This window comes from Epinephelus fuscoguttatus, linkage group LG17 (assembly GCF_011397635.1).
Source record: "Epinephelus fuscoguttatus linkage group LG17, E.fuscoguttatus.final_Chr_v1".
Classification (NCBI taxonomy): domain Eukaryota; kingdom Metazoa; phylum Chordata; class Actinopteri; order Perciformes; family Serranidae; genus Epinephelus; species Epinephelus fuscoguttatus.
The window spans coordinates 30,587,338-30,614,094 of NC_064768.1; the positions used below are offsets into that span (position 1 = coordinate 30,587,338).

The 26,757-nt window shown below is 42.9% G+C and overlaps 1 protein-coding gene across 2 annotated transcripts in view; it reads left to right on the top strand.

The window, feature by feature from the left end:
• adgrb2 (adhesion G protein-coupled receptor B2) overlaps positions 1 to 26,757 on the top strand; it is a 316,757-nt gene that overhangs the window by 286,170 nt on the left and 3,830 nt on the right. For both annotated transcript variants that reach the window (XM_049602672.1, XM_049602673.1), the window contains 7 exons: positions 3,178 to 3,217; positions 3,627 to 3,641; positions 6,280 to 6,452; positions 6,566 to 7,282; positions 9,840 to 9,875; positions 13,253 to 13,366; positions 24,657 to 24,710. In XM_049602672.1, the coding sequence (XP_049458629.1) occupies positions 3,178 to 3,217; positions 3,627 to 3,641; positions 6,280 to 6,452; positions 6,566 to 7,282; positions 9,840 to 9,875; positions 13,253 to 13,366; positions 24,657 to 24,710 (1,149 nt within the window). The remainder of the gene's footprint in view (positions 1 to 3,177; positions 3,218 to 3,626; positions 3,642 to 6,279; positions 6,453 to 6,565; positions 7,283 to 9,839; positions 9,876 to 13,252; positions 13,367 to 24,656; positions 24,711 to 26,757) is intronic.

Below are 26,757 nucleotides of genomic sequence, written 5' to 3' on the forward strand. Positions count from 1 at the left end.
TTCACAGCTCAACATGTTCCAGCAGGAATATGATCCAAAATCAGGGAGAAATTAATATCACTGGCAACCATTATATGATTACATGTTTCCCTGATGTAAGCATATTTATTAAACACTTGCACATAAAGAAAGCTGTCACGAGCTGACATCAGAGTGTTTTGAAAGTAAGAAAAACAGAGACAGCGTTCATAACGTCGTAACATTCTATATATGACAGAAATAAAGGGAAAGCATCAGAGGTCTCGTTTATGTTTTCTCCTAATGTGTCTGACTTTGAAGAAATCTTGCACATATGCATGAAGGGCTGTTGCGTGAACGACACCATAACCTTGAGAATATTAATTGTGATGGATAATTTGGTGACGCTGCACTAGTTAGACAATATCGCCATTATAATTACTCTCAGGTGTTCTTGCTGCATTCAAAGGAAATCTCATTAGAATGTAGAATCCTTGACATTTAGAGACACCATAAAGATGTAAAGGCGTAGCTACGCCGTCTTGTTAAAGTTTAATCAAAGCCGTCTTTAGAAGAAATCATTTAGTTCATCTCTTATTAAAGCTCAGAGTAACATTTCAATTTTATGTTTTCCATTTTTTTTGTGTGTGTGTGTCACCATCAGAAGTGTCCAAATGTGAGCTACTGTGGGCAGCAGTGTGGCTCTCTGCGTTACGGCACAACCATGTGCCTGTCTGGTTGCCACCCACAGCAGTTCCCACCGACAGGCCCCCAGGCATGCCAGCAAGCCTGTTGCCACAGTCTGCCCCGCAGCAACCACGACCGCGGGCTGGAGCACAGCCACGCCCTCAGCCACGCACATGAGCATAACCCCATCCTGAACAATACCCACAACCACGTTCATAACCATAACCACGCCCACAACCACATCGGCAGCCAATCAGTATGTCACCTATAGAAAAGAGCCTGTCACTGGGAGAAGTAGAGCCCGTAGATGAAGAAAGGTGGAATCTGTAAAACAATATTCTGCAACAAATGCAAACAAATATTAAAGGAATAGTTTGACATTTTGAGAGATACACTCATTTGCTTTTTTCTTAGAATTAAATGACAAAATAAAGACACGTCCTCATGTTTGTACACTAAATATGAAACTACAGCTGGTTAGCTTAGCACAGATAATGAAACCAGCTCCTTAAGTCACCACTTATCATGTTGTATCTTGTTTGTTTGATCTGTACAAATGTGTTTAAATGTTTTGACTAGGTGCAGTGACTTTTTGTAGTCTTGTCTTCAGTGTGGGGTTAACACGACTTCACAAGGCCACTGCACCCAGCCAGGAGATATTCCTGCACAAAAGCCCACGTAAAACTACAATCTGTCATTTTGAACTTTTGGTTTGTTCATGGAATAAACAAACAAGATATAACCTGTTAAATACTGACTTTAGTGGTTGTAGTAGGCATATTCTTTCACGTTTTTAAAAAGGCCAGGTTAGCTTATTCCCACTGTTTCAACTTTTTGTGCTAAACTAAGCTAAGCTAAGATAAGCTAAGCTAAGCCAAGCTAACCTGTTGCTGGCGGTAGCTTCATATTTAACGTACAAACATGAGAGTGGTATCAATCTTCTCATCTAACTCTGAGCAAGACGGTAAATAAACTTGTCTCAAAATGTCAAATTATTCCTTTAACCTAAAAAAGTCATTATTGCACCAAATATATTTTTGTTTTGATTACATGTTGCACCTTTAAACCAAACTACAAATAGCTGTGATGTGTAAATAGAAACTAGAACTGTTACTATAGTAAGATAAGCAATGCAGTTATAGTAAGCATTTATGAGTTTTTAAGGAATTAAGAGGATAATGGTTTCTTTAGCCGTCATTTCAGTCGTGACCTCACCTAGGATACTGTGTATTATAGGATGTTTGCTTCGTCAATAGTACTCAACAAGAGGACTATGTTCCCATTTGCTCTTTTTACAGAACTGTTCACGTTGATGACTCACTGTACTTAACCTGTGATGCTGTTGCAGAGCCAGTGTGTTATAGATAAAATAAGGATAATTTGTTTTTCTCAATTCGGATGGCAGAGAGAGACTGAGAGAAAGAGAGAGAGGTTTCTTTCATATCCTCATCCGTCCATTTAGCAGAGACCCATTTATGGTGCTGCGGGTGATTTGCGTACTAAGAGGTTTTCCACTCCTCTGAGACCTTTACACATTCTCTCCTTCTCTCTTTCAGTTTTTCACCCCCACCATCCCCCCTTCCTCTTTGCCTGTGTGGCGTGCCCAAACTGTCTAAAATCTGTAGTTTATTATACAAACAAAGGCTTTTGTAAGTGAATCCCGTGGAGGACAGGAGGAGGCTCTGTGGTGAGAGAAGGAAGGACCACAACTGCATAGCAATGAGCTTCACTTTCACTGAAGTTTAGGAAACTTGAGTGGTGGCCATTTTGGAAACAACACTTCTTCATTCAGCCCACCGCTCTCTGGGTTTGGTGGAGATTCTTTACCCCAAGGACAAGTGCCACCTCGAGTAAATTCTAGATCAAAGCAAATAGATATGTTTTGTAAGCTAATCTACATAAAATCTGAATATTAAGTGCAGTTACGCTCAGTGTTGGTGATTGTAAAAGCATTTGGATTCTTACGTCATAGATTTTTTTCCAGTCTAAGAAAAGCTCAGCCAGAGGACGGCAGAGTTTTGCTTCAACTGGCACAGCAGATAATAGCTTTGCTGCAGTGTAAATGTCGCTCCCTGTTTGCATTCAGATGACAGCAAGGTGACTGATGAGGCATACAGTAGAATTACATACCTGGCAAAACTCCACAGCGTTCTACTCGTCTCTGTCAAACACTGTATTTGGATATGCTGCTGTGAACTGATACCCATCATGAGCAGAGTGGAAGTAGTGCGTGGCAGCACACAGAACTGTCTTTGGACAAATTCACTATGAAGAAATGAAAATTGAACAGTTCTGCTATGACTTAGGGCGACATTTTTTTGTCTTGTTCACAGAGGGCATTACTAATTGACTGGTTTGTATAGTGTCACCATGGCAACAGATCCTACTCTTTTCTTTTTTTGTCAGATTAGAGCACCGGAGTCATTGGATTCAGCATAACCATTCAAGATCCAATCACTCACCAGGTGCTTCTATTAATGTGCTTTATGTAATGACTCTCATTGTGTCTCCTCTCTTTCTACCCTGCCTCAGACGGATTTTGAGAAGGATGTGGACTTGGCATGTCAAACAGGTGAGCTTTCCCTTCCACCTGATTTCTCTCTCCCTTTCTCCCTTTGTCGCCTCCTTTGTCCAACACAGGATTAGCATTGCAGAGAGGCAATGGAGAGCCGTAACTTAGCCTGCCGCTGTGCATGTTGATACAATGACAGGAGATGATGTGCTTCATCTCGACACAGTCGTGCACAAATTATTATGCCTTATCAATCACACTGATTCTGCCCAATATGTGTTCAGCGAGCATATGTTTGGATGAGATTGTGTTTAATTGTGCATGATAATAACACTCCTCAATGTGTTCAGACCTGTTTCACTCGCTGCTGACAATGGTCTTGTGTGTGTTTGGATGTGTTACAAATGTGCCACAATGTGTTGTGCTTTGAAATATTAACACAGTCACTTTCCCCCCTCCACCTTTGCAGAGAGAGGACACCCATGTAAGTTTTGCACCCAACTGACCTTCTAAACACTGCCTGGTCCATTCCCTAGACTTAGAAGTCCTATAGACGAATCCGGGTTGCAGGTGGAAGTAAATCAACCGCCAGTAATGCAGTGGCACATGTACATAACTCCACTACTAAAGCACTTTTGCCATGAAAGTTGTCCAGGAAATCCTGTTTGGTTTTTTTTGTTTTTTTGTTTGTTTTTAGTTCCATTATATTCAAGAGAAGGCAGACATCTCTACCACTGATATCTCCAACACTCTGCAACTCACACCAAAACAATCTAGACTGATATAGCAATATGAGTAAGGGCCATTTCATAGTCGACGCAAAGGCATTGGGACGCATCGAGATGCATCGGCCGCCATGATGCGTGTTTGCATCTCAAAATGTGTTGTCCATTTTTTTGATACGTGACGCGTGTAATACCATGCGTTGCCAGCAGGGGTGATAATGCAAGTGATGTACTTGAAATTAACCACTTTTTGTTATTCACAGAAGAAGCAGGTATGAAATATGGCAGGTGAGGAGGAAAAACTTTGCGAACTCGTACAGGCACACCCCCATTTATATCTCAGTTCTAGTGCCCTGCAATAAAATAGCAGTACTAGCTAGCAGGAATGTACCGGTGACTCTGCTACCCCCTATTGCGAGAGGGCTGTATTGCATTTCAAGGGTCGCCCGCGTTGCTTGCCTTCAATGTGTTGACTATGAAAGGACGTGAGTTGCTCATGTCGCTTGCGTCGCTTGCTCGCGTTGCGTGCTTCAACTATGCAACAGCCCTAAGAGGGAAAGATTTATTTTTGATTTTGGGGTGAACTGTCCCTTAAACTTTTCAGTGGAAATTTGGTCAAGTTTTAGCAAATGGTTAGACGTCTTTTTCTCGACTGTACCGGTATCAGCTGCTCCAATGATGGAAATTAAAACCCATAATCGACTTCATATCTTTACGTTTCAATCACAGAGGACTGATAAGCTACCACAAAAGACCGAGCCACCCACGATATTTCTTGCTAGTTGATACTTTCTTACGTTTTCTGGCCAAAATTCCATATGTGCAGTATCCTGACATGTTTCTGATTTCTATTAAATGCTGTATTTTGTTTTTATGAGGATGCAAGAAATCATGGAGGTGGTTATTTAAATGTGAGCTATCAAGTGCTGTAATGCCTTCAGATTTTAGCTAGCTTTATTCAACACAACACTTTAATACCTTACTGTAAAGGACAGACAGGAGCGGTCCCAAGTTTTGCCCCAAAGGTTGTGTAATAATTACCTACATATTACCTTCACAATCACACTGACTGCCTTCATCTGTCAGAGGTGGTGACTGCCAACGGTGAGTAACCCGAACATCTCTGAATTCAGTGTTGGTGTAAATGTGTTCAGTTGAACCATGCCACTGCAGTAATGGCAGATGCCATAAGAGCGCAACCTATATCACACCTGCCGGCTTCGTCTATAAGTCATTCTCTGGGTCTCCACTGTTGGATGCGGATGTTAAAGGATTTCCAAAAACCTTGTCTAGTCCTTTCACATCACTTTGCACCAACAGGATGGTAAAACAAAGAAAACTCTGGAGTCTGTTCTCAGCTTTCGTCCTTGCTGGTATGCTCACACTCAGCAAGATCCAGCCTCAGTTTTTGATAAAACGTGTCGCTTGACGTGTTGTCACATCAATGCTGTTAACATGAAAATGCTCTGCGCTACATGCTTTGGTGTAGAATTGGATTTTGGGGGCCACAGAGTAAATATTGTTTCCTCTGATGGTGACAGAATGAGCATGATTTCCAGCATGAACCTCCAAATGGTTTGAGTTCTGTTTGATTATGATGATAGATTGATGTCACTTGTGATTAAAAATCTCTCATCAGCATGTCTTAGTTCATTTTGGAGTAGCTTTTCCAGAAATGTATAGCATTCTGTTTGTAGTTTTTCTCCAACAACTTGCATGAAAGCTAACCCAAAGCCACTGTAAGTAGTTTTATGTTTTGTTTTTATTTATGGTGCTATGAAATGAAAACAGGCCCTCATACAGAAATACACACTGATACACATAAACGCACACAGACCCACACAGGGAATAATAAGCTGGTGAGTAAGATATGGACCAGGACTCAGTAACAAGGGAATTTGGCTCCATTTCATTTGAAGCACACAGCATTTTGCACTCAGGCTCTTTCTCCAAGCTAATAAAAATCCTGGCTCACCGGCAAATCTAGAGATGGAGCAAGACTTAAGGTCACAGTGTCAGAGACAAAACTCATCTTAGTTACTGTGAGCTGTATAAGCCCAAAATGAGAAGTGAAACTTTTTCTTTGGAGATGCAATCTGTCTCACAGCTAAACAAACTTTAGTATCACAACCTAATTTATGTTTCTGTTTCACCTATCTCTCTGTCAACCGTCTCCTGCTTGGCATAACTTATATCAAATCATTCCTTTCCATTCAATATCCATCCCTCTTTCTTCTCCTAAATGTTCCTTATCCTCACCCCTTCTTTTACCTCACCCATCAACTCTTTCTCTTTTCTTGCTTTCACCAACTACCCCCTATCTCCTCTATCTCATGCCTATCCCCCACTTTCTGTCTGTCCCTACAACTTCCCTTGTCTCCTTATATCTCCCTATAGTCATATTCAAAGAGGTGAACACCTGCAACCCGGCCACCATCACTGGGACCCTTTCCCGCATCTCCCTGGATGATGAGGATGATCCCAAGCTGGCAGCCCATCAGGAGGGGGGAGTGGGGGTCAACTTCAGCTCACTCCCCGGGAACATCCCCCCTCCCAACCTCATCGTACAGGTACGGGATTGGAAAGTTATCAAAGTTAAGACTATCTAAAGCAAGATCATTTTGCTTTCAGGGCATACTTGTAAAACTGAAACATTCTTTTGTTTGTTTGTTTGTTTGACAAGGTTCCAACGCTTGGCGGCCTCAATGAGCTGAGCGAGACGCCCCTAAAGAAAGAGGTGAACGTGGATCAGCAGAGACAGCAGGGGCAGCAACGCAGCGGCGCCCCAATCTACCTGTGCACCGAGAGTGGCCTGGGCTGGGCTCGACCGCCCCCTTCCTCCAACACCTCCCAGGACGGAAGTGCCGGAAGCGGGGGGAGTGGTGGAGGAGGAGGCGGAAGTGGAGGAGGCGGGGAGGGGGACTACATGGTCTTACCTCGTAGGACGGTCAGTCTCAAACCTCCAGCGCCCTCCTCCCAAGGAGGAGGCCTGGGACTGGGGGCCGAGGACAAACCTCTCAACATCGCAGTGGAGGATCCTCCCTTCCCCCCGCCTCCCTCACCCCTGACCCTCCACCCAGCCGAGAGTGAGGCGTACCCGGCGGATTTTGTGCCGTCGAGTGTGGGCGACATGAACATCGCCATGAACCTCAACCGCTCCTATGGGACGATCAAAACCATGCCCCACGGGCACGGCCACATGATGGCTCAGGGTGGTCTTGTACACTCCCACGGAGGACACATGCACTCCCACGGGCATTCACTCCAGCTGAAGCCGGGCCAGAGGCCGTCAGTCAGACAGATTCTGACAGGGGGAACCACAGTGGAGAGAACCAGGACCCTGCCACGCAACCTGGGCAGCACCAATGCCAACAGCAGCCTCTCGGCAGGATCCCTGGAGGTGGGTAAGAGGTTGAAGGATGAGGCGCCAAGTGGAGGTGCAGCTCTTTCACTGTGTTCTTCTTTCACTTGAGTACACACTTGATGTTCACAGCTGTGGATGTGGTAGTGGAGGTGGTGGTGGTGGTGTGGTTATATAAGTGAAGTGGTGGAATGACAAAGAGGAGAGGAAGACACCAATGGGGAGGAAAAACATTCACTTATTCAATGTGACATTCAGTGTATGCAAGGATTTTAAACACTGTCTAATAATGTGTAAATCATTTGAAAAATGCAAATACACCATTTGCATCTAATGTGCCGTCACTTAGTTAAAAAAAACTATTGGGGAAAAAAACGTATTTGCATTGGAAGACACTATTTTAAACAGATATTAAATTTTTACCTTGAGAAAAATAAGATGTAAGATTCCACACTGCACTAAATGATTTGTTGTGATGAATATTTACAGCTACACAAGAATATGGTGAGAGGAGACGTCAGCTTGCATAGCTAATGCCTCTATAATTACACACATTACACAGTGTGGCCTTCAAACAATTCAAGCAATGTCTAATACATATTGTCTTTGATATACAGTAACAAAATGTCCAACACACTGCGATAATAGCACAGTTGTGTGCCTCAGAACAAGTCTGCTATGACAACTGCTGTTATTTTCTGCCGAGTAGTGTTCATTGCTGCTGACTGAGACAATGAGCGTTGAAATGAGTTATTTTCCTAATGACAGACAGCTTCTTCTTGGTTTACTGTGTGTGTGTGTATTATTTGTGTGTAATGTGTGTGATACCCCCTCCTAACCGCACAAGGTGGCACAGCAGATGGACTGAGACAGACAGGATCAGAGGAAATACCCCTGGTGAATGTCTTTCAGCCCACCTTAATTTTACACACACACAGGCATTGACATACACACAAAAACAAGCACACGGTAACGCAGACACATAAACACACACATGCAAGAACACACTTTGGATCCTCCCCCGATGGCATCTTGCTGACTCACTCAGGTTGATTAAAGAGATGGAAACGACACTTTCACCGAAAAGTGCAGATGCTTCATTTAGGGCTGAGGACGTTAAGGACGAGTCATTAAAACTCATAAAAAATCAGAAGAGCTACGAGTACACTCATGAATACCAAAAAAAAAGGAGAATCTGCAGAGAAACCTGCGGGATGTAATTTACTGCTATAATTTCACCCTGTTTGAATATGCTTGATTTGGAGATGGATATCAGAGCGTGCCTCTCAAGATTAAATCACAGCAGTTTTTTACTCCCCCAATTCAAACACGGTGACGCATAATGGAGGGATCACGCAAATGTACTCACAGTGCTCATTTCACTGTTGATTTTTAGTTAGCGGCTTGTAAATTTAAACTCAAGGCGTCAGAAAGGTTCACAGGGCGTATTATTCTATCATCGCACTCTGGACATAAGTGGAAGAAGTATCGGAATATTGATCAGTATCTCCTCACAACAGCTTGTTGGCTGTAGAGGTCAAGTTATCACATGAGTCACTGCACTGAGTACATTTAGACTTAAAACTATTGTGTGACTGTGGTTGCTGCAGGACCATCATGCCATCATAACAGCAAATCACAGGAGGATCCCTCATGAATTTTGTATGTGTGAGTTAATGACTGCTCTATGTGTGTCCCCACCAAAACATGCAATATACTGTACATGTATATGCATGTTGCATGTCAACCATATTTCAAAGCAGACTCAGTCATGGAATATCTGTGTTTAAGGTAAGGATTTCTCCTCAGGAGGGCGGTAATTGCATTGTGTTTTGTGAGCCATGAAGTGAACGGGACATCTCCGAGAGAAACTTTACCTCTCTATCTGTTTGCATTTCTTTACCTTTTAAAGCCTTGGCTGCCATAGTATCAGATCAGCAACTCTGCCCTTTCAAAGAATGAATACAGCTTTTAACTAACTGTAGAGAGCAGCTCCTCTCACTGCCAAATGCAAATCTGGCAGACAGCAAGAGCCAAATAGGAAGTCAGAGATGGAATGTAATGCAATGCAATGTCAGGGCCAGATGAGTTGGAAATGTCTGCAGCTGTTAAATTGGCGGCTTGTGTGCCACTCGCTGTAGCTGCGGAGGCACTTAAGAGGAAAGTGGTGGGGCCCAAACAAGATTAGAGGATGGAGAACCATTCCTCATATGTTTGTTACAGCACTTTTAATCGGACCGTCTCCAAGAAAATCTCCAAAAATAGCAAAGGGGGATGATTTATGCTGGCGTTGTAATGATTGTATTTGAGAGTATGTGAGCCGAGAAATTATTGTTTCATTCTAATTCTGGGTTATTCCACTTCACTAATCTCATTACGTTGAAATAGACTGAATAATTTGCTTTTTGCCTTGACATTTGTAAGAATATCTGTGTCGTGTTGGGCAGCCAGTGCATATTAGCTTTCCTCTTGTAACTGAACAATGGCAATGAGAGATCCACAGATACACTGAGATAGAGAGGTCTTAAGTTCACTAGTGGTGGAGGGGTTGGTCATTGATGCTTTCTTCTCTCCCCCTGCCCCCCTCCTCTTCCAGAGGAAAAGAGTACGGTACTCTGAGCTGGACTTCGAGGTAAGATCTCGGACCTCCCCCCCCATCATCAGCCTGTCTCTGCTTTCTTGTGCTTCTGCCAGGACTTGAGTAACGCATAAAGGAGCAAAAAGCATTGCTAAATCCCTCCCTTCGCACTTCTGTCTCCCTTGCATTTAGAACTATGAACTGTCTCAGACTTACCTGACATAGTGTGCTGTTTCTCCAACAATGGCCTCAAACCCAACCTTAATCTTAAGAAATTAATTTATGTGGCAAGTCAAAGAAAAACGTCCCACTGACATATAATTCAATCAAACATGTCATTGTGGGGGTCCTGGTTGAAGAAACAGCAAAGTAGAGTGCTTCTTGTGTCTGAATGAATTCAAGTAATCCAGTTATGGGTCAACGCGTATGTGGCCGTAGTCAATTGGCTGGTTATATCTGTTGGAACGACCTGGTCTGACACTGTGTGAGTATGTTTGTGTTAGAGTGGCCTGGGTGTCCTGTGAATCTCCAGTCTCTAGAGAATATCCCTTGACTATAAAATACCTCCCTTTGCATTGCAGCTTTCTCTTTCTTTCTTTCTTTTTTTTTTTGGCGAGAATTCAGTTTCATTTCGACTGTTTGCAAAGACTGGACATTCACCTTCTGCCATGAGGATATATATATTTCACATAGAGGGTATGTGTGGTGACAAGCTACTAACAGTGACTATGGCTGACTGTCTATCTGGCAAATTTACTGGAGAGTCATTTGTGGCCGCTGCATGAATTTAGCACAAGGAGACTGGCTCTACTACAACTCATCAATTGACTATTGACTTTTGAGAGAGAAGTTGACATAGAAGAACCACTAATATAGCCAAGTGTACACTTCCATGGTTTAATGGAAGGTAAACCCATTTTCATCCATTTATTTTTCATTGAGTTTGCCCATCCTTTTAGACCATCAAACATTTACTTTATATACATATATATATTTTATATATATAGTATAACTTGTATCAATATAAAAAATTTGAAACATAATTAAGAAAATAGTCTTGCAGGGAAAAACTTAAAGGAGTACTCCATTGATCTGGTCTTGCACTTAAAGCTGGGGAACTTGCAAGAGACACAATCCCTGTATAGCAGGAGCTGAGATATCCAGACTTTTAGTTTTTAGTGTGGGTCAAAGGACAAAAAAATGTTTAATTTCCCATAATGCAATTCAACAGCATCTTTCATTATGATGCGTTCCATTTACCTCGGAAGTTGGAGCTTGGAGCTGGAAATAAGGTCACACCCCAGTTGATTGCGTTCCAGTACGACAGGCCGGACAACCAAGATGCTGTTAACAATACCAGTTCAAGCTAGGTTAGCCATTGTAAGCGATACCAGTTGATAACAATGCATTATGCCGTATTTTGCGTATACAAAGCCTGTGGCAACACGTCCACAGATGGAAGTTGGATAGGACTGCTTGTACGACTTATTTGTAGAGACAGAAATAGTAGCCCTTTTTAAATAGGAATTGTGTAAATTTGCAGGAAAGCCCAATCAGTCTTCTTTCAGCATGGCAGTATAAAAACAAAATCGGGGAGTGCGGCAAAATGCCGCCTACCTACTTTTGTTCAAACAGAATGCGCCTGTTTCGGGGCAATGCGGGGGCGTGAGCAAGTAACAAAACGTGTAGCTCAGCGTGTGACGTAAACAGTGACGTGGGAGGGAAGCTGCGGCTGGTCTGTCCTTCAGCGATTCTCTCGTAAGTTGACCCGTCCTTCACCGTTCCCGTCATCTGACAGTTAATGGCCTCTTCGTTTGCGAGGGCAAGGAGGGCGCGCAATTCCTTGTCTCCTCAGTTGCTCATCTTTACAGGTTTGCGTTTCCCTCTTGCTACTAGCTGCTCATTCCTGCTATCAGCTGTTTCCTGTTTATCCACTGCCAGTGGGTCGCACGTGAGGCGTCATCAACAGCTCCTCCCACAAGTCATCAACAGCCCCTCCCGTGGTGGAAGGCCACCTCGTTCTTTTTAAACCAAAAAGGTTCCGCCAATATGACTACCCTACGAGGCAGAAAATTGGGCACCTCGGATCAACTCGCCAAACCGGCTATGTGTGTCTAAACGCTCGCAGCTTGCCGACAAAACAGCCCAACATTTGCAGAAAATCTGGCAGTGTAAAAGGGGCTAGTATTTTACTACAACTGTTACTGTTGATGCACTGAGGTGCCATCTTGGATTTTGAGGTTGAGGTTGGTGAGGTTCATCTGACTTTCCAAGTTTGAAATCCATCTTCAGGGGCATTCCAGTTGAAATTTCCAACTGAAAACGCAGAAATTCTGACTTCCCAGTGCAAATGGAACGCACCATTAAACCCTCTTAGATGCTACCTTCTGTCAAACAGCATATCTGATGCACACAGTCTTTCTGTTATGAATTTTGAATCACTAACCCAAGCTGAGATAACCCAATGACATCATCAGGGTTGTTTTTTTCAAACTTTGTAGGCTCTTACAGAGCCACAGAAGACATCATGCAACTGAGTAGTACTCCTTGTAATAAGTTAAGTGAACTTTAAGTGTAAAATCACTGGACTTCTCCTGTACATTAGTGCTTTATTTTGAAGGTTACGGCAATCATCTATAGGAGGTCACAGGTTACACATGTTTCATGGGACTTAATAAAAACCATATGACTCAGACAAAGAAAACTTAAGACATAGCAGTAAAAAAGCAAGGAACAAGTAGCACCTTCTTAGCTGAGCAGAGATAAGAGTGCCCACTCTGAAGTAATTGGAGCCAGTGCTAAGCGCCAGTCCTGGACGGTGAGTGTGCGGGTGTGAGTGCTGGCATCTTGCCCCTGTGTCACTTTCAACCTCGCAAGCTGCTTTGACGATTAGCTACTGCCGAGCAGCTCCAGCACTGCCCATTAGCACAGACAGACAACAGCAGTGGCACTGACAAATGCAGTTTGCTGTCAGAGAATTAAAGATCTGGATTTTAGCTGCCTTCCAGACAGACATATTCAGAACACAGGGAAGGCAGTTTTTTGTCAAAATCCAGCCATTCTATTAGACGTTTAATGAGTTCGACAGAATCCTGAGTTAACGGGACCGCCAGTTAGCAGGCACCAGTCTGGAACAATGGCATTTCTGTCAGTCATTTTTACCAAATTTTCACTTAAAGGACTCCTCTGCAGCACTCCCAGTTGCCAAATTCTTAAAGACTGAGGAAGTGGATGATGTATGAGCATGAGCCAGCAATCGATCGATCTGTCGGCGTCCCTTTCTAACCTCTTTTCATGGCTGGCGTCTCTGCAGTCCCTCAGCCTTCTACTCATTCCCATTCCCTTGCCTGCCCCTATATTGCCCTCCCTTCTTTTTTGTTTTTGTTTCTGTTTGGTTCATTTTTGCTGTCCCTTCCTTTCTTCCCTTCCAGAAAGTGATGCACACTCGCAAAAGACATTCTGAGCTGTACCATGAGCTCAACCACTCGTCCAAGTTCCACACCATAGACAGGTATAGCAGGGACCCAGCCATGTCCACATTCAAGGTAAGACCATTGCCCAAACGCAGGACGGGAACCCACTATACCCATGCAACTCCACGCCCTTCCGCACTTAAACTGCACCCCTTTAACACTAAATAATTCATAGGAAATGCTGACTTGTGCGCAGATCCAAATTGCAGTAGCATGCTTCACAGAAAGTGGTCATCACTGACTACATATTATCAGCACTATAGTGTTATTTACATTGTCTTGTAAAAGCAGCTTTCAGACGATTATAGTCATAAAAATTCACAGTACAACATGAGGTACCTCTGAAAGCTGCTGTGTTCATTATAGTGTCCTTTTTTTCCAGCCAAATTGCTCTCTTAGAAATGTGAACACAGTGTTTACTCTAACAAGGGAACCTGAATGTAAATTGAATAATGTATTTTCAGTCCCATTTGATTAATTCTCTGTTGTACTGATTATCACATCTGTGGAAAATCGAGCAATAACCACCCCATCAATATAAGTTTAAAGGCACATTTTACTCCTGCTTTTTTCCTGTGAATATCTTTTTACACCTGCTGTAATTGGCCTGAACTTAATTCATTCTCACTTGTGGTTGGTGCCTTATTAAATACCTGTCAAAACAGTTGTTCGAGTAAGCTGTTAGCCCAGGGATAATCAATCATAGCTGGTTAATGAAATCCAAGTTCTGCAATTTAAGACCTGTGAAACTATTTCTCACTCTTACCAAATCACCTCACCATAATGCATTGCTGAAAACGCATTTGTGCCTGTACACACAAGTGCTTTGTCTATGCCTGTGTCACTCTGGTTAATGCATTTGTTTAATTGGATTCATTGTCTATGTACTGTGTTTTTTCATGTGTCTGTGTGGGTGGTTATGTGGGTGTGCGTCAGCGGGGTGCTTGGGTGGGCACCTGTGCGCATGAGACACAGAGGCATCTTTTGAATCATTAATACACCATTAGCAGCAGACGAAAGAGTCCCTGCTTGCTCTGCACTGACCTTCAGAGGGCCAGTTTCATTAAGATTTAAACACATGTGCACATGCCTGCACTCCCCTCATCCGCGGCGCTTGAGTGCGTAGAGCCGTGATGAGTTAGCCAACCTTGATAGGTGTACTTTTCCCTGGCATCGGCACCATGCTGGTTCACATCTAATTTACACCGCCAGTAGAGGAACAGAGACCAGCCTGACATCTCTCATATTCCCAATGCCATGTAGCCATACACATACTGTACACACACACACACACACACACACACACACACATGCAAACACGCTGCCATTTCCCAATGCCAAACCAGCGGCCTTTTCCTTCACTCCTCATTTGCTCAACGTCTTGATCAAGATTTTCAGAGGCGTTGGCTGACTCCCCATTCATTAATGCCAAGCAAATATTTTATGGAAGAGAAGAAAAATGGCAGGCTGCTTGGAAAGGCATGAGCCATATATTAGAAGTGTGTGGTTCTTAACAGTTGCACTGCAGAATGCTAATGTGCCACTGAGGGAGCGCAGGTGTGCTTTGAGATTATGCCCAAACGTAAAAGAAATGAAAGCCCAGCCACAAATAATAGATAGGCTGTATTTAAGCTAATTAAGACAAATTGGAACGCATATTTCCTCTGGGTTAGTGACGTCATATAAGTTATGAAATGAAAGGGCAGCATAGATATGGCTTACTCATCCAAATCCATTATGTTAAAAGTAAGTAGGCAGTTCACTTAACTATGAATAATTACACGGATAATGCTATCAGTGTCAGGCCTTTGACAAGACCCAGCTTGAGTTCAGCTCTGCTGTTGTCAACATCTCACTTTGAGAGTCACCCCCAGACACGGACATGCTGACTATACAGTAATTATGGAGATGAGAAGGGTGTGTGTGGGGGCGTGCGTGTCCGCACACTTTCATATCAGAGTGCCTACTTGTGTGGCTGCATGCCTCTGTGCGTGGTTGTAGGCATGAGTGTGTCTGTGTCCTCTTGTTCCTTTTATTTTTGTTGTTTGTGTGTTTATCTGTTCTATGTTTGAGTCCAGTGTGTTGCACTGCTCGTGTTTGAAGCACATAAACTGTGTTTAGGAGACAATTACTGCATGATTAATGATCTAATTGTTTCATAATAACTTTAATAACCTCCTTTCTGTGCCATATAACAGACACTGACCGTGATTTTCACATATACTACATGAGTGCTGTGATTTAATAGCAAACATAATTGCATTTCACAAGGATATCTTCCCACGGATGGACACCCAAAGTACTGTGGAAGCTGATACTCACCCCTAACTTCATATGGCCAATTGACTTAGTCACTTAAGGACTTGCACTATTGAGCATCTCACCTTTTAATGATGAGGGAGACAAGCAAGTTCCAGGCAAAACTAGCAGAATGAAAACCCTCTCTCCCCGTTACCTGTTTAATGATAAGTCATCTACCTCAGGCAATGATGCCTCAAAAACTCATTAACCCCCCTGACTTTTACAGGCCTCTCTCTCCTTTAAAGTGCCTAAACAGTATTTTAACCAGAACCCTAAACAACTTTTAATCCCTTCTAACCACCGCCACCGGTGTTCGTCCATCACAGGTCCCCCCTCCCCCACCACCGAGGCACAACACAGAGCCATCACTAGTGCGCAGAGCGTCCCTCGTTTACAAAGAAAGTCAACGTAAGACACTAAACCCCACATAAACTTCGTGTAGTAGAGCCCCTCTAACTCACTCTTAAGGCCGATGAGTTGATGCGCTACATGTCACTGTATGTGTCAAAGTTTGCCACTGTATGTGCTGTATCTGTGTTTACGAGCTGTAAAAATGTACATTTCACATGGAATTGACTGTTCCCTAAACCTCTCCCCAATCAGTGACTGTCCAATCATAGCTCAGCTACTTTAACTTGGCAGGCCTGTCAAGCATTGGGTTTCTCCACATGTTGAAGTGGTGTGTGCACTGTGTGGAGGCTAGTACTTGAGGCAAAATTAGGGTTAAGGCTAACATTAGCAGTTCAGTGCTGGATTTGGAATATTTTGCAAGCCACTGACCCTCAGATAGAGCTAAGGGCCCTTACACACCAAGACAACACTCAGCCTTTGGTCAGTGGAGTCCGCCAGGGATGACATTTTTCTGCAGGCTCATGTGGAAGTGAGCATCGCACTGGTTCCCTGGTCAAAAAGCCTGTGGGATTTTCCCATTGGATTTTTAGATTATTGCTGAAAATAAGCTCTGTGCCAAACAAACGTTTATGACACACTTTTTGTTAATCAAGATAATCTTCATAAATTAACATTTTCATGATTACTGAAGCTTAAATGCAATCACCAGAATTTAAAAGCTAACATTATGCTATCAACAAACTACACTATGGTCACCACCATGACAAGACTGTAAAGCCATGTTTGGCACAGCTTGGCATGATGACGTTCTGTAGTCTCATTTAGCCACTTGTTGGCAACTGCCTATTGACACATAGAAACTTATTATACTGTTTACTGACATATTTTATGTTGTAGAACAAAATGTTGAAGTATCTTAAGCTTGTGTTAACCACAGACCTTATTTCAGGCATCTAAGCAAAAACCCATTCAAAAAAAACTTTGATTTTGAGACGAGGGTACCAGAAGTTGTAAAATGCCAACTCATATCCAGCTTTTAGCACTCATTCCTGACTCTATGTGGGGCTATTGGTGAGTGTTGCCTTAGTCTTTGCTGGGGGGGGTTTTCCAGCTGATTCAGCATGTTGACTTGGTGTTGGAGATGGCGGACCCTGTCAGTGAATGATATCACTGTGATTGGCAGTTCAGTTCAGTGCACGAGAAGTTACACGAAAGTGAGGAAAGTAAACAAACGGCTAAGGTCTAGAGGGCATGAGATCAAAACAAACCATTGAGCCATTGAGCTTTTTAACAGAAACAGTTTGTAATTGTGTTATTGTTCCTGAGTGCACAATAAAAATGCTTTGTTCTTTCAACATCAGGTTGTGTTGTTAATGTGCTAACTGGCTAACTAATGTCTTGAATCTGCCCTGTTGGTCTTTCAGTTTCCCTTTTTGATTGACACATACAGACTACTGCTGCCTGCTGATATAGAGAGTTATTTCCTCTCACACAGGGGCAGAACATATGTCAGCTGTTGGCTGTGGTCTTTGTGGTGGTGTTCAGTGCAACTTTTCAGCTGAGACACAGGGAACGTGACAGTCAGCCTCTGTCAGCCACTAGTCCTTTGAAGGCTGTTTGTTGTGTCTAATGTGAGCGTTAATGTTGGTGTGTAACCAGTGTTAGCACGTGATTAGCTAGCTAGGTACAGCTGATAAAATCTGCCACTGAATTGAAATTTCTGACAGCAAAACTCAGAAGAATTCTGATGCTAAATCTGCTTGACAGGCGTAGCAACAGTAACTGAAGGGGTTGGGGTCAACAGTCAATTTAAAGTATTGTACATTATACTTAGCTTAGCATTACCAGCTAAAGTACAACAAAAGTCTATTTCAAGACTATCATTATTTGCAGTCACAGTAACACAGTGTCAAACTATAAGCTTACTCCATGTAGCTGCTCCCGTCAGCGCTGTCTCATAGTAAAGTGACTGTATTTGATGAGCCTAAATAGTAGATGGTCCCCTAGTGGTGTGGTGGTGTAACAGTTCAGTGCATCAGCAGCTTGTACCTCCCTGTGCTTCTGCATTCATATAATGAATGCTAATTCCCCTTCCTCCATCAACTCCTGTACAAATTCATATTGAGATGGATTTGTACGGTGTTCAGATGCAGGACTGGATTTATCTTCCATGATGAAACCAAAACATAAAATGTTTTTTTGTTGTTCTTTTTTTGTTGTTTTGGGTTGTGTTTTCGTTCCTCTAGCGCCACTGTGTGTGGCATGACAATCCATACAGTCATTGTGCCCATTTCAGTGCCTGAATTAAACCTGATGACCCAAACGCCATAACTAAATGATAAATCAGTTCATAAAGACAATGAGCCATCCAAACCGATTTATAATCACCTCATAAACCACGATACTCTGTCCATAAACCAGTCCATTGGCACTAAAAAGGGCCAAACATGATGCACTTTGAATGGGTGCTGATGAGAGAAATATCACAAAGGCTTATCAGGTCAGAAGAGACCTGATCCATTTTACTTCTCTGGAAAGGTAGGATCTCTGTGTTGAGGAGATGAGTGGATATCAGAAAATGTCCCCCAAACACATTATTTTTTTCAACTTTCACATCTTATCCAATTTTCGGTTCAAGTACAGTGGGCTTTAAGGGGTCTTGGGCCTTACATGTACCATCACAGATAGAATTCACATACTTCAGTTTCTTGATTCCTGCTGTTCTTGTCTTTCTCTGTCTCTCCATACCACCCACTCATACTGTTATTAGCTCTATGTCACCTGGTAACTGGTAATCCCTTTTATTTACGGCACTGATAGCCAGAGGCTGTGAAGGGATGACTCAAGTGTTACGCTTAATAGATGGAAACAAGGGGGGAAAGACGTGACCGGAAAGAAGCGGGAGGTAGACATTATATCACAAGACTCCCCATTAACCTCAATGTTGAAAATCACCTTGTCTGTCTTTTCTATTAGGCTGCTGAGGCTAGCGGAGCTATTCCTGTAGTCTGAAAATAAATGCACATATTGCCCTCTGTTACATATGCTGTTTTTCTGAAAAAAACCATATGCATGACCTTTAAAATCTACTCTGCAAAATGGCTTACTGGTAAACTATCGCTAACAAAGGTCAGCTGCAGACTGTGACACAAACATATATTTCACTTGTCAGTTTCAGACATCTGGGTGCATTTTTAATGCAGTAAGATGCATAGCGACTCTTATGCATTCTGAAACATGGCTACACGAGGTACTGAGGTCACTGCGAGCTAATGTTGATCGATTGTAGATTGTTAGCAATTATTTTCGCTTATTGACATCACAACAACAGCTACTGACCTTGACTCCATTGTTTCGCAGGTACACAGTCGTCTGCCCCCCTCAAGAGAATGATATCTGTTGCAGTGGTAACACTTGTATTATACTCGGTTGAAGTGGATAGAAAGTGGGCTTCACATTAATGCTAATGATGAAAACAAATCCAAATCCTACTCTGTTTTAAGTGCAGTGGCTGCTCAGGCAGGGGCCATATGGCCAGCAGGGGGATGGAGTCCATTTTCATTGTGTCTCTTATAATGGAGACAGGAGACAAATGGAGTCAGCAGGGTTACTGAGAGAGAGAGAGCGGATGCAGTGTTTATGTAACACAGTATGTATTAGCAATGCTGTGTGCGCTAATGTTTAGATTTAGAGCAGCTTCTTGGCCTCCGTCACTGTGGAGTTAGCCCGTCGTTTTCTATCCTCTCCACAGGGTTCAGAAGGTCATAACACAAATTTGCATGCGGTGCCCAGTGATGCAGTGTTTGCCTCTCTGTGTGTGGGATGGACAGTGTGTGTGAGAGAGGACGAGAGCTTGCACTGCGTAATGGCCTGGCTGATGCATTTTTTAGCTCTCAAATGGGATATATTTCCATCCCGTCGTCTGCTGTGTTCTTGATTAAATGAAGCGTGCTCGGCTTCCCTCTCTAGATAGACAGTGAGGAGTTATGCGGAAACGCAGTGGGACGGAGAGAAAGACAAAGGAAACAAGTGTTCTACTTTGTTGTGATTTCGCTCATGCTAGATCAGAGCGGGGACAGCGAGCGAATTTTTCGAGTATGAAAGATGTATTTGCAATTCAATCCAAATGGCTGTAGGCGTGTGTTTCAATTCTGTGATGAAATTCTGCTCTATTAGGCTATACATGGAAATACATTCGGGTATAGTCCAAGAGAGGTACTTCCATTAGCCTGCACCATAAAAGAAAGGTGAGACCTGGGGTGCTCCCTTTATGCATCCACAGTTAACATTAGTGGCTGTTATTGATATTCCAGCATGTTTTTAGGCCACTGAAGGGAATCGTAGCTGAGGTAATGTGTGTGCTTTGGGGACGTCTCATGTAAAATGAAGATGTATAATTTTAAATGACAAAGACTCCATTTTTGTTGATTCAGTGCGGGCAATTTGCCTGTACTTGCAAACCCTGTAGGTCTTGATAGTCAATTTTCTGGCATTAAGCTAAGGGGCTTCAATTTCACATCCCAGCAATAAAGCAAGTCCTCCCCTCTTCTTCTTCTTCTTCATATCTCATTCTCCCCTCTATTCATCCTCACGGCTTGACATTTTCTCTCTTGCCGTCTCCCTCGTTTTCCCATTTCTCCCTCTAAACTCAGCCCTCGGTGGCACGTTTGAGGCATTAATTGAATAATTAATTCCTCTCATTAGCTTGTTTTTAATTATTTCCTTGCCCCCTTCTCCGTGCCGAGTATAAACTCATCAACTGTTTTCATCCTTCCACACAAATTGCCCATGAAAACTGAGGGCTGGCGGAGTGTAGCTTTAGCGCACTGGCTCTATCAGTGGCTCCTAATGAGGGGACGGTTAGCCCAGGCGGAACAAGCCTAACACTGGCTTCGTGCACCAAGAGGCACAATACTAATTTAGCTCATTTAGTGTCCTTGGGCCAATTAAAGGGAGGTGAAAAGGGCCGAATCGCTAGCTGGAACTGTTTTCACTATATTGCGCTGCATTGCACAGGCCCAGACAGCAGCGAACCAGGCCTGTGTGTCTGATTGCTCGTTTGTTTGCAATGTGTTACACTAATGGAATTTATTTGCCCTACATTCTCCAGATTTGGCTCCTTTGAAGGGCCTTATTATTTGTGACACAGATTCCTTCCCAACTAAGGGGTAAATGGTCCTAAAGACTGCTATGCCCAGTTAGTCTATTTTTGTGCCCCCCTAATAAATTATGCGGGTGCTGAATAGGCAATCTGGATCATAATCTTTATGATATAATGAAATAAACACACATAAAAACCTTGAAATAGTCCCTAGTCCCACTGACAGCTGCAACACCACAGTCATGTTCTGGTATCCACTCAGTTTGCTCTTACATTGTTTGATGTTGCGTTCATTCTCCTCGTGTATAAATGTGATTTAAGTTTGTTTCATTGAGCCTCACACTCAGTGTATGTCTTTTTTTGTTTGTTTTTTTTGCCTTACTGCCACATTTTATTGATTTCTGGGTTTTTTTCTTTTTTTTGCTTGTTGTTGTTTCTTGTTGTACGTCCTTTGTTTCCTGACTGGGCCTTGTGTTGCATGCTTGTTGTCATGTCCCAGTTTGAATGTTGCCAGACAGTCAGCAGAACCATGGGCATCCAAGTCAACAAAGGTAAAGTTAACCCACTTACCCACAACCACCTGTCCGCCCCCATCATCTCCCAATGACAGCTTGCCGCATTGCTCACCCACATCCAGACACAATTTCCATTCCATGGTCCAAATGAGGGGGACTGTGAGTGGCAGAGAGTGGGCCTCATCCACCAACACTGTAGCGGAGGATTCTCTTCACGGCTTTAGATGTTTGTGCAGTAGCATCTTTTTCTAGTATGTACAATCCCTACAAACTCCCCTTCACTTAGCTGTGTCATACTTGTAGCATTTTCCTCTCAGAAAGTCGTGTAGCGTGCTTGAAACATCAAGTGTTGGGCGATTAAGCAAAAATTTCCAATTTGGGACTGTCACACTTTAAACCAGTGATGGACATTGTATTTCGGTTGGTGCTTGTGGCCACATTAGCTCCATTTGCCCCTGCTGTGCCTGCAAAACTATATTGGCAAGTACTTGACTGTACCCCCACGATTTCTCTTTAAAAGCCACAATGGAGCACTGTAGTGAGTTGTTCAAATGGTTGACATTGTCCAGGGACAGTATCAGTGAATTCAAACCCATCATGCCAAATCCATTACAAACAATGATGGTGCACAAATGGTGCTTTAAGAGGTTAACTGTTTGATTCATGTTTGTGCTCTGAATGCTGAAAAGGCAGAAATACAAAGACAATCGCTGTCAGTGTCAGCCATAAATTTAGCCTGTAACAGATGGCTGATAATGTCCAGCCAGTCGGGCCAACCCTGACTTCTTTGGCTTTTTTTTTTTAGAGGCTTGTTACGTGGTGTATAAAAATTTACAAATGCTGCATATGTTTTTGGACATGACAGGGGAGAGCAAATAAAATCAAGACAATGAAATAAAAAATATGACAGAGAGCAGAGAGAAAGAAACAATTGTTGAACGAACTAGTTTAATTTCTACATCTGTTTTCATCAGTTACAATTTTAACAATGCATCATATTGTATAAACAGAGTATATAATTGGTATGTAAAATCTTAAAAGGGCTCTATACAATATTAAAAACATTAGTAATGGCGTCCAGAACAGAGAATATAATCACACTTCCTGTGTGTGTAATCAGAGCTTCTCAGTCCTTTGTTTTGGTAGACTGTCTAGCCATGTGTTTTAGTATAGCAAGCGAATCCCGTGTGTATTCCCCCAGTTAGCTAATCACCACCGCTCTGCAATGCGCTCCCACAGCGGTTAGTGCTGATCAGGATGGCGACGGTGTGGAAGTCGCCATTGAACTATGGCCATTGTTAGCACTAGCTATGCTGTTTGCACCGTTAGCTGCTAGCCGCTAGCTCAGTCACTTCCATGTTAATAACCGTGTGTTGACAGTCTCTGAATTGTAGATACGCTCTGAATATCATATAGAGCCTACTTAATCTGTAAAGTAACAATAAACTAGACCTGTCAGAGAAATATAATGTCAGAGTAAAGTTATCAGTTCTAAGTACAAGCCCCCTAATTTGTAGTACAGTACTTGTGCACTCACACTCCACCACGGATGCAGCAGACAATATGTCAACTTGAAGAATTAAACCCATTTCAAACGTTTCTATACATGTAGGCTAAGCTAGCTAATGAGCACATCACACATGGCAGTAAATCAAGACACCCCAACGGCAATACGCTGAGGCCCAGAAATGTCTTTGTGTCTTTCATTACACACACACACTTATTTCGACACACTCACACAGACAGCTCTCCTTGAAAGAATGATGTGCAATTCCGTCTGCTGCTTTTTAAAGACATAAAGAAAAAATAACACTGTAAACATGAGCATGCAATTGTGTATCGGAAAAGCTTTTCTTTTTTTAACAACAACCTGGAATACTCCTAGTGGGGGAAAAAAAAAGCTTCAGTCAATACAGCCAATATTTGCCAAGTCGTTGGAACCACTGAAGGGAATCAATTTGTGCCCAGACTCAAGGCAGACTGGGATTTAGAGAGTACAGATGACGTGACCCACCCAAACCAAACATCTCATGACACACACTGTTTAGAGCTGCTGGCCAGTCATCACAGGAGGACAGGAGGACAGCTTCACCAAACACTGCAGGACCTCTCTGTGGTTTGTGCACTGGTTTTGCTGGACTCCTCCTAAGCTCACTCTCTGACCGGCCAACTAGGAGAACACCTGTTTACCGAGAACACCTGTACAACAGCCCACCCAGACAGATGCAAGACAACATAAGCGGCAGTTTGCTTGAATGATAAAATACAGGACCATAAAAAAACGATAGATAACACTGCAGAGGTACAGCGGGGGGAGTGAAGTTTATGTGTTCAAGCCAGAGGCGGAACATACAGAGTCAGCAATGTCCACTTTATAGCCTAGCTTTAACTATTTTATGTGTTGTGTTAACACATACAGTAAAAAATCAATAATGCAGATAGTGTAGATAGCATTTCTGTGCACTAATAACCAGATTCGTTACACTCTTTAAACATTATTTAGAAAACATGAGCTCCGAAGCCTCTAGCACTGCACAGCAGATCCACTGTTACAGCTTTTAGAATCAAATTACTCTTATGCCCACATGCCGTCCTTCCTTTTATCCCCTGTATAGTAGTTGTAGTCGCTGTTAGTTATACGTAGCATGTAGAAGCCTTCAGTCATTCTGCCCTTGCCTTGTCAGTGTTCCCTCTGAGCTTTGGCAGGTTAGGGTGTTAAAAATACTGCCTCTTCCAACACAGTTTGATTATGTGCACATAACCATGCTCACATTGCGTGTTTGATCACTTGTTTCTGTTCATGCGTGCATGTTGTGAGCGGGTACACGTGTTGTTGTCTCGCGTGAGAGAGCTGGTGAGGGGGATTGAGATGTGGAGAGAGGGAAGGGGTAAGGTGTGAGAGCAACAACTGCCTGTTCACCTGCTGAAGGTGTGGGAACAATGCTATTGTTTCAGGGCAGAGTTGTCAGTGACTGTGATCCCCCCCTCCCTTACCCTCCCCTTCTTCTCTCTCTTTCTTTTCCTCTCCCTTTCTCTCTCTCATCACCACCCCCCCCTTCTTCCTTGTCTTCTCCCTCCCATTTCATCACCACAGAGGGAAAAGCGATGGAGCATTTCGTCTGCCGGAGGTGAAAAGAACTCGTCGAGTGTAAGTAGTGGGGTTTCTGGCAGAGAGGGAGAGAGTGAGAAAGAGAGGGATGAGATGGGGCTTTGGGGCAAGGAGGGAATGGAGGCAAGGCAGAGATGGCGAAAGGGAATGGATAGACACGCAGTAGCAGCACAATCGCGTTAGCCTAGTCTCCCAGGGATAAAGTTGGGCTTAACTGCAGCATTACCCACACTCCTGCATTACAAAATGTTCCTTCGCCAGCATTTAGCATGCAAATTGGCTCCCAGATTATGCCTTTTGTATTCATTTTACCAACTGTCAGGCTGTGACGCAGGGAGAATGATAATCAGGCAGATATTGCCCCCTAGCGCTCTGGCGACGATCATCACACTGCAAGGGGGTGGAGAGGGTTTGCTGTGTTACTGCAGATCAGTGACTTTTGTGTATGTGTGTGTGTCTGATGAGGAGATAGACAGGGACTGAGGGTACGAATATCTCAAAGTGAATTACACACGAGCACTTAATAAGAGTTGGGGTGATGAAGGGAAGGTGGGATTGTGGAAAAAGAAAACAAAATAAAAGGAGACAGCTGAGTTGCTGAGAGATAGAGTTGAAGTGCTCTCTCAAATGGATTACATCTGCACAAATAGGCACACAGAGCACTCATTTTAGGATATGTTGTACTGCGAGATATGCTCTGTGAATATTCCTCTTCTTAATTGACAATTCAGCTCCATGTAGTCCAAAAAGCTGTGCTGCAGCTGGGTCTATCATGTCTGTGAAAAGCACCACAAGCAGTGTGTCTTGTGTTTTTGTCTCTGTATGTTTCGCTCCACCAACAGTCATCCGGGCCAGCGTTTCCCTCGTGTCTTTACCAGCTTGTATCTTTGAAATCATTATCTCCTTGAGATAACGAGTCTGATTTGAATAATGGCCCCTTATCTGATGCATAATGCTACCTCTAATTTCTTTTTTTTTTGCTAATCCCCAAACATGTATTTTACATGCATGGTGGGCACATTTGCAGACCACATGCAGAGATCACAGACCCCAGCCTCAAAGGTTTCATGCTTTAATCAGTCTGAAAAGTCACTGATTGGGTGAGGTGGATGATAAAGGATGACAGGTCTCATTTCTGAAAAGAAAAATAAGGTTTTGATGATAGAAAGCTAGAAAGATGAACTACAGGTATGTATGGTCCTGCGTTTTAATGTTTGTCAAGTTAAATCACTTCAAAGAAAAGGCACTTAGTGGTTAGTCTTGGTGTGTGTGTTGATATTTGCAAAGGTTAGGGATCAAATTTATTTCCTGTGAGTGCATATTCCAATGTATCCATCTCCAAATCTGTCAACTTGCCAAATCTGTCCAGGGCAGTGGTTTCCAGGTACTTAGATTAAAGGAGAATTTCATCTTATTACAACCTGCATCTTATTTTATTCTGTTGGCATCATTTCTAACTGTTACGATAACACTGCACTCACCAAATGTAATTGCTGAATTTGGGAATGATTGCTACAGTGTCCAACATGGCGAGAAACAACAGCAGTCAGATGATTAGATATTTTGGAAACAAAGATTAGTGGGATAATATAATCCACTTTATTTGGAGATAAAACCAAAAGTGGCTGCACCCAAAATGCCTCTAATAATGATTGCACAGACAGCTGATACATACCAAGGATGGGCACTGAAAGTACTTTCTTTATTCAAGTTCTCATATTAAATTATTATAGAGTACTCATGTCCTTTCAAAAAAACATTAGAATGGGAATGAAATTGGCCAACACAAGAAACAAGTGCAATTTAATATTTATTGAATCATCAGGCTTCAATTATCCTCTCATTCATTTTTCCGTATAACCGCTTATCCTGTTGTTGTCACGGGGAGGCTGCAGCCTTCCCCAGCTGACACTGGATGAGAGGCAGACACAGGGCTGACACATAGAGACAGACAACCATTCACACTCACATTCACACCTACGGACAATTTAGAGTCACTAATTGACCTGCATGTCTTTGGACTGTGGGAGGAAGCTGGAGTACCTGGAGAAAACCCACGCTGACATGAGGAGAGTATGCAAACTCC